Source organism: Protopterus annectens, chromosome 10.part0, assembly GCF_019279795.1.
Source record: "Protopterus annectens isolate FY-2018-M chromosome 10.part0, PAN1.0, whole genome shotgun sequence".
Taxonomy (NCBI): domain Eukaryota; kingdom Metazoa; phylum Chordata; order Ceratodontiformes; family Protopteridae; genus Protopterus; species Protopterus annectens.
In genome coordinates this window covers 641,445,198-641,457,990 of record NC_056744.1, presented here as the reverse complement: position 1 = coordinate 641,457,990, position 12,793 = coordinate 641,445,198, and the positions used below count along the sequence as shown (strand labels likewise).

The 12,793-nt window shown below is 35.4% G+C and overlaps 1 protein-coding gene across 1 annotated transcript in view; it reads left to right on the top strand.

The window, feature by feature from the left end:
- LDLRAD1 (low density lipoprotein receptor class A domain containing 1) overlaps positions 1–3,775 on the top strand; it is a 275,292-nt gene extending 271,517 nt beyond the window's left edge. Inside the window, exon 6 of the mRNA XM_044085483.1 lies at positions 2,314–3,775. Within this exon, the coding sequence (XP_043941418.1) occupies positions 2,314–2,459 (146 nt within the window). The 3' untranslated portion in view covers positions 2,460–3,775. The remainder of the gene's footprint in view (positions 1–2,313) is intronic.
- The last annotated feature ends 9,018 nt before the right edge of the window (positions 3,776–12,793 follow it).

Genomic DNA, 12,793 nt, shown 5'->3' with positions numbered 1-12,793 from the left:
ATATATATATATATATATATATATATATATATATATATATATATATACTTCCGTAGACCGAAATACCACTTACTCGAATTACAAATAACCAAGACAACAAAATCGCATTGTAATGAATCACCGAAACTGATTCCCGGGAAAAGAGCCACTTGGCCAACATAAAAAGAAAAACACATCGAAACACATTAAACCAAATGGACATTACAAAGCTGGCTGAAAAAAATAATATGATTCTATATACATTTTTAAAATGAAAGAAAATTAAAGGAAAGGACACACACACACACACACACACACACACACACACACACACACACACACACACACACCTTTATGCAGTGTGTGAATCACATCTCAATAGCACACAACAAAAAGCAACACAAGCCAAGGACAGGAAAATAGGTGTTTTCATCTTCTTTAATTCAAAACTTCATCAGAAATCAAACAGGTGCTAAAATCAAATGATTTAAGAGAGTATACTAATCACATGATCACATGCACAGAGCAATCAAAAAGGCAAAGCCTAATGGGGTCATTAAATTAATTAAATAATGAGTTAAAGGTTAGTAGCTTTCCTTTTTTAAATGTATTTAATATTACCCCTTTATTTCACTTTGGTTGAATACTTTGATTTGTCCTTAATTGATAAAAAAAGTTCTTTGATTTTAAGCAGTATCTTACTACCCTCAGCCAGCTGTGCAGAACTGTTGCTATGTCATCTGGTGCCCTTCAATGCCTTGGACTGATGCCCAATTCAAGTCAAAGATGAGCAGCAAAAATGTCTTCTCAGATTTGAAAATCCCCCAAAATAGCTCTTCTGCTTTAAAACTGTAGCAAACTGCTTCCTACAAATATAACAAGCAGTTTGCTACAGTTTCTCCTTTCCAAACAATGAGTGCTTCAGCACTTCAGCAATGACTGCAAATGGAGTATCAGCACTGCAATCTCCTTGTCAGCATCTGCCGATTATGCATCCTACCTAACATCTTGTGCCTGGGGCAACTGTCCCCTTTGCTATGCCCTAGTTACAACTCTGCAATTGTGCATGCTAAGCATAATCTACTACAAAAAAATGAAATCTAGAGTGATTATATATCACTGAATGCTTAAACAAAGCATTTGTCGTCAGTTGAAAATTAATGCCATATGAATATTTCATTTGTTTTGAATTCTTGGATTAAAGAAGATGAAAGCATTCAACTTCTCGGCCTTAGCTTTTGATTCTTTTTCCTCTGTGGTTAATTTATAAACTGCTCTACATGAAAACTGCACAGTGTTTACACCCATGTTAATGTGCTTCTTTTTCCACAGAGCATTGCATATTTTCATAATAGTATGCAGTTTTGCCTTTCCTTTTAATTTACTGCTCTGTTAACAGTGGCTGAGGATTGTAGGCTCTTGAACTAAGACCCTTATAGTGCAGCTCTCCGGGTCCTTAAAATGGAGAAGGAATATCTTAATGACTCCTTTTCTTCTTTGTTAGTTGCAAGCATCTAGACATAGTTTTATGGTCTTCTCCCTGTTTTCAATGGAAACAGTAAGCAATAATTAATTTGATTTTGGAAAGATCAGGAAAATCTAGTGAATTTTTATATTTCATTAGCTGGGTAAAGTACATCAGACACTGCTGCAGCCTACAAAGAAATGCAAAATAATGCATCGGGGAAACAAAACTCAAAAGCTTATGTAGTTGGCGGGAAGTAATAGCTGCACTATAAAATGAAGGGGACCTTTGCATGATTAAATTAGATGAGTTAAATAGCTAAAGTGACAAAGCAACAATGATGTGTTATGGAACATATTTCCCAAGATAAGGTATTAATAATTACCTCTGTATAGACAGATGCTGACTACTATTTTGGAGTACTGTACATACTTCTGGAGACCTATCACCAAAGTTACAGAAGCATTATCAAGTCAGTTAAGAATGAAGCATCCATTTACATATAATTTCAAGAGCTTTATGCTAATTCCTTCCAAAATAACTTCAGCATTTTTGGAGAGGGCGCAGAGATTATGGAACACTCTCAATTCATACTATTTTAAAAACATTGCATAGGACAACAACATAGACTATAAATTCTTGTTTCATTCCTTCTGGGTAGAAGACAGAATTCGAATGGGATGAAAACAGTGAGGATGGAGCAAGATGAAAAAAATATATATGTCTGTAGTTGACACTATAATTTATTTTTTTCCAAATGGAAACTTACCTGTAAAACATAAAACCAGGGTGAGATGAAAATATTGAGGAAGGGACAGAAGGAAGAAACTCTTATGTACATGGTTGATTATATTTTCTTTCTTTTCTAGGGGCAAACTGCCCAGCATGTGGATCCCAGTGGTGGACATGTGTATCTGTCTTCTACCAGTATTGCAACTGCATTCCCAGGAGCCTTTGCAGAGATGGTATACAACACTGCTCAGACTGGTCGGATGAATTTACCTGCACAAACTAAATACAGAAGCAGAAACAGTAGTAGATGCAAGAAAGTGCACTGCATACACTTTACCTGTATAGTTTATTAACTGCCAGTTTCAGTAATGTCTCATCTTGGTTAGAAAACAAACAAACAAACAATGAAAACACCTGTCTTTTTGCAGAATTTTAAGAAAAACATAATTATGTTTGATAAATGACAGGAAACACAAAGTTATGTTTGATGTAATTTCTAATCATCATTTTTATGGGTATTACTACGTCAGTAATGCCAGTATGTGGCAATTACATTCACAACAAAATGTATTTTGTGCGTTATGTTCAGAGATGGTATTACTGTCTGAATACCTACAAATTCTGATTATTTCATTACTTTACAAAGTATTTCTTGATGTATTACTGTCTTTTTTTTTGGTTCTATAGCACATTTTAATTCACTAGTACTGTACAGTAAAATAAAGATAAAACAACAGCCATAATGGAAGATGAGATTATCAGGGAGTTATGCTGTTTCACGCTTGTAATGAATAACTTGACAGTTACTTTTCTTGTCACAATGTTTCTCCCAGCCAGACTAATCTTTTTGTCCCAGTAAAGCAATCAAGAGTTCTGATTTTATCAATCAGTTGTGCACATAGTTACCATCTATTTGCATTTATTGTCCTGTAATGCTCCAAACTAATGTTATGCAGTGCAATGCTACTGACTTGTTTACCCAAAGAATATCTCAAGGTAGGCAGAAACTATCAGTGTAAACAGACATTGATCCTTGCCTCCTTAGAGAACTATCCATTCCTGTGATTTCCAGTAAACTATGGGATCCTCTGATTTATACAGGTAACATTTACTGGAAACACTGTACAAGGGGAATTATAATTTGGCATCAACGATTATACATTCTAACAGAAAATACATTACTTTTTGGCAAGGTCTTAAATATTTGTATTTGTGCCAGCATGATTATCTATAAAACATCTTTAGACTGGGCTCCTACCCTCAAAGACAAAAGAGCAAACTCATCTTGAATGTAGAGAAACAGAAATCAATTTTAGTGTAATTTTTTTATGCCTCAACCTATACCAAGAATAAATTGATCACTTTTATAAATGAAGAAACACATACTCTTTTTCACTCTGAAATCACCCCAGCATTATCTACTTATGTTTATGTTATTTATTTTACTCTAAAGAGAACTGAAATCTACACAATTGTGTTTCAGGTGACTGCTTTGTAAAAGTTGAACCCTCTGAATTTACAAAGGTCCTTCTATCTTAAATTCCACTCTAACTTCAAATGATATTATCCCTCTGCTGCTTCAAGATATTCTCATGACATTTTCAGGACAAGATCCCACTGTACTTACACTTTACTTGTGTTTAACACATCCTATCAGATATAAGGGAAAGTAGACGACAGAAACTCATGTATGTACATGCTCTGCTGTACATGTAAATTATATGTATTTTGCTATAGTATACAAGTAACAAGACATTACTTTTTCCTAGAAACGTGTGAGTTTTGGCTCTCACTTCATAAAAATATCCCAATGATATGCCTCAGATGCATACTGAGGTTTTTAGCCTCAAGACAGTGCTAATTATATATCTTATTGTGAAAGGAACAATACAAGTAAAACGTGCAAATGGCCATATAAAGATGTTTGGTGGCACCTAGAAATAAAGAACCATTTCTGTGTAAATAGTATTAAGTACTGTAACAAATCTGTAAGGATCATTATCCTCAGCTACAAAGTGTAGTTAGCTGGTGGCCCCATCTGTAAATGTCCACATATGACTTTATCTTCTTGTAATGGACTTTATTGCAGATGAGTCTAATCTGTGTGTGTGTGTGGGGGGTCATAAGTCCAATGATAGAAAACTACATATTACACTGATGTAATGACAACTCAGTGATTAGTTACTCAAGGCAATTATTGTACTCATCAACACAGCACCCAAAAAGAAAACCAAGTATAATGCAAAATGTAAGACTCTAGGTGTAAAGGCATATGAGCTAAAGCTATTAGGACATTGTCTTAGGAACCTATCTCTTTGCCACCCCCCCTTGGCATTTTATTATAAAACTTGAGGTAGTGACAACAATGTGTGTGAATATGAAATTAAGAAACTAAAGAGTGAAAACTAAACTGCAATTCTAACCTCACAGCTACCTGTGCAGTACTCTATTGAATTTGACCTCATAGCTTTAACCACTTGAAAGTATGGGATTGTATTTACAGCATATTACAACTGAATAACATTTTTTTTGGTGTGAGATACATAGGGGTTTTACTTCTGATCTAATCATAGCACAGAAAAGAAGTAATTTACACCATTATGTTGTTCTGTGTACTGAGAAGTTTAAAGCAACACTCCAAATAAAAGCCAGATATATTGCAAAATGTCAGGCAGTGGTGGTAAACACATCAAACCTTATTGTTTTAGTGTCTATTTGTAAAAGCCTACATTTCTCTTCCACTTTGAGATTTCTTTGTGAAACTTCCAGGAAGTAGTAAAAGTAAAATCAGCTAAAAAAACAGATAAGATGCATATACTACCCTTGAGTTTCATTGCATATTTGCATTGAATTTGACCCAATAACTGCAGTTCTCAAACATTTAGCATGTTGACTATAGTAAGTTGCAAATGAAGACAAAACATTTTTGGTAAAATATACGAGTTTTACATCTGATGTAATAAAAATTCAATAAAGAACTATTCAATGCCATTACTCTACTCAGAATGCCAAGCAGAAGCACACTACAGCACTCACATGAAACCTAATATAATGTAAATGTCAGACTGTGGCAGTAAACACATAAATCCCAATGCCTCTGTTGGCAATCTCTGAAAAGCTATGTCTCAATTTTGCCTTTTAGAGTTCATTATGAAATCTTAAGGTAGTAGCAGGCAAGGTGAGAAACTAAAAAATGCACCTAAAATTCTATTCAATTCTCAAGAATTTCAGTGAACCTCAGTGTTTTGCTTGAAAGAACACCCTTAGCCATATCAAATCATGGCACTGTAGTCACAACATTTTATACCTGAAATTATTTTCTCCCCCAGTGAAATATTTTACTTGTAGCATAATTATAACTTAGAACACATATATTCTGGACATCCGTCTTACTGGGCTTTTTGTGCAGAGGTCATATAGCCCCTGTGTTAAGTATTGCGTCATAGTGTGACAACAAAAAAACTACCTGAAACATTGGGATTACTAACAGTATATAAGAGGTCATTTGTCAGATCCTCAAAGGCATTTTTCAATAAAACATCCAGGGAATTCTGATGAGATTCTTGAATGTAAAACAAACTCAAGAATGCCATTCAATTCCTAAGGACTTCACTGGATCTCCATCCTGATTTATATGATACAGACTGCCTATTTAAGTACACAGAATGTAGGTGCATTGCCAAAGTTTTGCCCATGTTACCACCATTCAACTAGTGTCAAGACTGTGTAAATGTAAAACACTTTCCTAAAGTCTAATGTCAAATGCACAACTTCTTTTTGAACTAGTTCTTTTTGAGTCAGTCAAGGAACCTTTGTATATTTTCCTGAAACAACAGCTACCTTAAATCTATGTGCCACAGTGGTAGCCAAATTTTTTGCAGAACTTTACTTCAAAAATAAATCCAAGAATTTTCCTACAGGTCTGATCAAACTAGCACATTCCATCCAAGATGGGGAGGGAGTAGGGATAGGGCTTATAATAATATACATTGAATCTGTCTGAAGGAGAAGAAGTGGCCAAAAACACCTTGGGAAATTTTCTGCATCTCATTAAAATATAACAGAAATAGAAAACACTAGTCCCTAACCTGCTGCCTCCTCCCACAGTGGAAAAACCCAAAGTTCGAAGAGTGTGTGTGTGTGTGTGTGTGTTTGTGAGATTTGCTCACACTGCTGAAAGTCCAGTCGGACAATGGTAAAACATGTGGGATGGAATGAAGGCTACTGAAGTAGAACACATTTTTTTAATTTATTTGTTGTAACTATACTCATACACAATAATGTTAGAACTTGGAACTTAATCATGGAACTTAGTAACAACTAACATGGTTGTGCTACGGTCAGTCTCATACTGGCAAAAGAGCATTTATGATGTTGGCTGCATGATGGGGCTTGCAGCATGTATGCGCCCCCAACACCAGACCCTAGGAATGTGCCTAGGTAACTCTTTAATAGATCTTGCTTAAGAATGTATCTTAAGTATGACATGGCTCAGTACACTTCACATCTGCCCCATTCTCCATTTTTGTGAGAAGTGCTTTATTACTGTGCAGGCAAATGCTTATAGTTTTCTCTGTTACTATTCTAAGGCCATATTTATTTCTTATATTTTAGTACATTTTAATCACCCTTTAATCCATCCCTGAAGGAGACAAGTTCTGTTACTTCATTAGAATGCCTACTTTGGCACCATGGGTTCAAAATCCAGACAATATGCTCAACCAAAGAACAATGGGTTCCAGTGCTTCATCCTGTCCTACTCTAGAAGAGTGAAACCAGCACACTACTGGAAAGGTAAAGTTACATTTTGGCATATATATGTTGCACAAGTTAATGGATTTCCCATAAATGGACAATGAATAGTATATTACATTTTACACTAGACTCTGCTGTCATGAAGATGTACAGTACCTCATAGGGCCGGCTGTGAGGCTGTGCTAATGTTAATGAGATAGTCTGTGGGACACATAAATGCTTATTAGCCATGTGTTCTCTCCCCTAAAACTGTCTCCAGGAAGGCATCTGCAGGGCAAGCAATTTAAGAAATCACTGGAGTGTATATATTAGCATGGCTAGGCCTACCAAGTTCATTTAGTGTACTGGGTGAAAAGGCCATGTTCAACAACCTAACATGACTGCACACAGGGATCAGGGGTGGGGGAGAACACTTGACTCCTGTGATAACTCTACAGTTTAGTACTATAATGACAATGGACAACAGTATGGGATTGAGGGACAGGGGCGAACACTAAATATCAGGGATTCTACAAACGTGGTATAGCAGCACTTCCAGCAGTACAGAGTTTGAGGGATGGAAGCACTAGTCACCATGATAACTACAATTGTGTCATAATGGCATTTCAACTACTATGAGGATCTGGAATGGGGAGGGGCATGGGAGGACAGAGAAGTCAGGAATAGGTGTGTGTGTATTTTGATTATATACTTGTGTGTGTGGGATGACTGTGGTGGGGAATGCCAGTGCCTACAAAAGCAGCAGTTTACTACCAAGATGTGCAGAAAAGCAATAATTTGCATGTCATGGTAGTAATTGTGATTCAGGGGCAGGTAAATTTGCTGATAATGATCTCTTACTTCATTGCAGCTAACATGTTTCTGAATCACAAAATACCAGGTCATGGAAGCAGCGTCATTTTAGTGTGAGCTGTATAGCTCGTGCTATGCCCTTTAATGAATTCCCAAGAATATTTTCTTAGTAATCTTCACAGATTCATTAATAACACACCCATTCTTTTCCTACTTGCCTTCAAGGAACATGGTCTCCTTTACACATTTTTGACCCTGTCTTTCATCTAGTCTTTTGCATTAGATGGTACAACATAGCCTGTTGCATAGAATGGACTGCGAAATAAAAGTATCCTTTCTCTAAGTACCATTTTTATTGTTATTATTATTTATTTATTTATTACAGTTGCATATGAGGTTAGTATAACTGGACTTACCTTTTTGTAGTACAGGCCTTGGGAGAAAATATCTATCAATATGGCTAAATAAAGGTAAATATAATGGAAAAATGAGCAGTAATCATTAATGTATAATTCTGTCTCAGCCATCTTTCATACACTCGGCTATCAAAATAGCTGATCCTCTTAATATTTTAGTATTACATTTAAGTCCATAACATGTATATGCAACCACAATAATATTTATACAGTCATAGAATGTACATGCAGACAATGAGTGGAGTTAATGGGTTAATATACACCATACTGGTCATAAAATTCCCACATAACACCACAGGTAGTGTAGCTTGAGAACTGCTTTTAGAAAAGACATACCTCATTTTTAAATATTGTATAGCAGAAGTGACCTTAGACCTGTACTGGCAAGAGGTTTTATACTTAAGGAACTTCTGAGATAAAGTATCTGTCCCCACAGCACCAAAAGTCCTGAGCACTATCAGCTAAAACTGATGATACCTTGCCATCTATCTTAACAGCTGCCACTAACAAATTTTGAATGGAATACTGCACAAATTTTCAATGGAATAAGCACAAATTTTATTGGAAACAGAGCAACCCAAAGTGAGATAATATACAACAACACTGAGATCAAGGCACATCCTCAGCAAACCTTGCAATGCAATTCCAGGCTCTATATGAACACTAATTATAAATTACCGTAACTGTCAAACAGTAGATAAGGCAGGAGTATATAACATGCAATGCTGCACTTCTCTATCATGGTAAGGTGGTCTCTGACACAGCAAACAAACTGTTGTTGAAACTTTTTTGACAGTGATAGTTCCAGGACTGCTGTAAGCTAGCTTCTCTTTATGTGTGATGCCCAGTTATCAACTTAAACCACAATGAAAATAAGTGTGCAATTTCTGGAGATGAGAGACAGGAGTGGAGTAGAACCTAGGATCAAGTAGCATGGCTTTGAATTTGGAAGGATTCACTAACAGACCACTATCAGATTATAAAGTTTACACAGAATGTAGTGTTTCCTGCCTATCAAGCTGTGTTTATATGCCCTAAAGGCAATATTTACCAAAGTAAAATCATCAGTGTACTTCACCACAGGAAAGGCACATGTAATTTTTAAAAAGAAAAGAAAATTAAATGGCTTAGCACTGATCCCTTAGGAATTCCCATCTCTAAAACATTAGGAACTGTTGTAGTATAAGCCCAACAGACAAACTGTGTACAGTTGGACAGATAGCTCTAAAACCATTGCACACCTCTGATAGTCAGTACCTTCAGACTTCACTCTGTTCCACAGAAGAGCATGTGCAGTTGAGTCAGATGGCTTTGTGACATTGAGAAACAGCTCTAGCAAAGTTACTTTTATCTATAAAGGTTGCAGTCTGATTTATAATTGCAATCAGACCACTGGCTACAATGTTGTTAGTCTGAAATCTGTTTCACTTCAGACAGAAGGGTATAAGTGAATGGACAGAAAACGAGCCTGAAATGGACAGCTTTCTCTAATCCCATTGCTAAGCACTTAAATATGCAATAGATCGTAATTATTAATTAGGTTAGGGTCACTACCTTTTTGGATAGAACAAAACAAAGACAGACCTCTATAAAAGAAGAACTGTAAAATCCATAATATTACATTATTATCAGATAAATGAGTTTGCGAAGAAATCAATATCTGCATGAACATAGATGGAAGATCAACCACTAAAAAGAGTCTTTATTGCTTTGGGGCAGAAACCTAAAAACTAACTTTGTACTGACAGGCTAAAGAATTAAAGGGTGGTATAGGTGATAGCACCCAGCAGTTATGTCTTGAGGAAGATCACTTACAGATAATGAGGATGCTCCAAAGAATGGCTGAACAAACTTTTCTGCAAAAGGCTCAGCTAATATAGCAGTAAAAGGTATCTGTGTTTTGCTAGTTGTCCTGTCCATTGTGGTCTTAAATCCAGTCCAGAATGCCTTAGAATTTGTATAATTTCACTCCTGAAAATCTATTACATAGCGCTTATTTCTTTCTCTTGCCATGGTCATGTAGATGTTCCAGTGGGCTCAGTATGTCTGATGAGCAGAGGGTTGCCTTGTTCCTTATCCTCATGCAAATATATAACACCTTTATCATCTGAGAAGGTGGGTATTCTTAGCTCTCATTTTCTTCATGGGTGCTCTATTACTAAGTACTGAAAAGAAACAGAAAGTAAAGGACCCAATAGCTTGATTTATCGTAGAAAAGAGAAATCAAAGGTGCCCATTAGTATCTTGTAGAACTAGCCTAAGCTTTTGAGGGGAGAAGTTCCATATATCTTTATCTTAGTAGCTTGGGACAATTGAGGCCAAAGAGTACAATTGCTATGCATCCAAATTATAAACACTGTTAAATGGCCATTGAAAGAGACAATCAGACATAGCCCAAGCAAGTCCTTGTTTTTTTTTTTTTTTTTAGCACTTTTAGGACTTGGTCTTTTTTTCTATTATATTTTTTATTGTTTTCCAGAATAAGTAACAGTTTTAAGATAACTTAGAAATTACAATATATAAATTCTGATAAATATTACAGAAAATTTGAAATAGAAGACAATTACAACAGTAATAATATAACATCCATAAAACAGAACTATTTACAAAGGTGTCTAATCATTTTGAAAGAAATGACTGCATGTAATATAAATCATTTCAAATCAATTAGACATGTTATCCATTTTCTATTACTATTATCCAAGTATTCAGGTATGATGTAATTCTGTTAGCTCTTTTTTTTTTTTTTTTTTTTTACAATCTTCATGTCCATTTGACCAACATGGTAATGTTTTTAAATTCCTTAAATGTAGGATAAGTATGTTTTTTTTCCAGTTAGTGGTAATTATCTTTCTGACTATAGACAACAAAGTCCATAGAATTGATAGTCTATTTCTTGAAATAAAGTTAGGTATAGGTGAGTTAAATAAAACCAATGTTTTAGTTAATTTAAAGTTGTCATTAAATATAGCTTGAAAGAAAGAATTTATGTTGTTCCAGTAGTTTTCTATCTTTATACAGTCAGAATGCATGTTCCCAATTTGCTTTTAATTTCTTTTCACATCTTCAACAACTATCTTGTTTATCAAACATTAATGCTAATTTATGTGTAGTGTAAAAGCTTCTATGTAGGAATCTCCATGAGAACAAATGCCAGTATAGTGACAATGTAGTATATGTTGAGGACCTTAAATTTTTTTTCTCATCATCTTGCGGTGGATGTTTCTTAACCTCTGTATAATAGCTCCAATAAGTGTTCTTGTGATAAACTTTCATTTCTTTAATTAATTTGTAAATACTAGACAAGTATCCATTTCCTTGGAAAGGTTAGTTTGTGATAATTATTATGTAGTCAGTGAATTTAGGTATTTTGTCTCTAACAGAAATTTGCATTGCATCTCTTTTATTTAATAGAGATTGTCTCAATGATTCTAATGATAGCCATATGTCATTGGTTAAATTATATTTATCTATAAGATAGGTTATGGATGGTGTCTTGTCTTTGTCTAATAATTGATGCTAGTATATTAATTCTGCTTTCTTCAATGTTTCCATTTTATTAAACTGAATTGTTTTAAAATTTTTAGAAGTATTTTATAAAAATATCCAGGATTTAATGCTGGGATCTGAGTTTACACGTTTTTTTTAAATGTAGTTAATGTATAACTTATATAAGATGATATTTTATTTTGTTTTCTAAACTGTATGATTTTAAAATCTAGTAGAAGATATTTGATACAATAAGTAAATGTTCTTGAATATGACTTTGCATAGTTCTTCTCTCTTTCAGCTGTTCCCATTAGGGATTGCCACAGCGGATCATCTGTTTCCATTTCTTCCTGTTCTCTGCATATTGCTCAGTCACACCAACCGCCAGCATGTCCTCTCTCACCATGTCCATAAACCTTATCTTAGGCCTTCCTCTTTTCCTCTTACCTGGAAGATCCATCCTTAGCATCTTTTTCCCAATTTTCCCATCATACCTCCTCAGCACATGTCCAAACCAACACAATCTCACCTCTCTGACTTTGTCTCCAAACCGTCCAACCTGAGCTGACCTTCTAATATACTGATTCCTAATCCTGTCCATCCTCGTCACACCCAGTACAAATGTTAACATCTTTAACTCTGCCACTTCCAGCTCTGACTCCTACCTTTTTGTCAATGCCACTGTCTCCAACCCATACAGCATAGCTGGTCTCACTAACCTCTTGTAGACCTTCCCTTTCACTCTTACTGGTACCCATCTGTCACAAATCACTCATGACACTGTTCTCAACCCATTCTACCCTGCCTTTACTCTCTTCTTCACCTCTCTTTCACATTCACCATTACTCTGAACTGTTGATCCCAAGTACTTAAACTCATCCATCTTCACCAACCCTACTCCCTGCATCCTCACCATTCCTCTATCCTCCCTCTCATTCACACACATATTCTGTCTTAGTCCTGCTGACCTTCATTCCTTCATTCTTTGCATAGTTGCTAAGCAAATTTGTTCATGTAGTAATTTCCATATAGAAGAGAATGAAGGATGAAGCCAAAATGTAATATTTTTAAGTACAGCAGATAGAGCATAAAGTCCCATGTCTGGAAGATTAATTTCTCCATCCTCCCAGTTTGGTAAGTGATTTAGAGCTATTCGTGGTTTAAG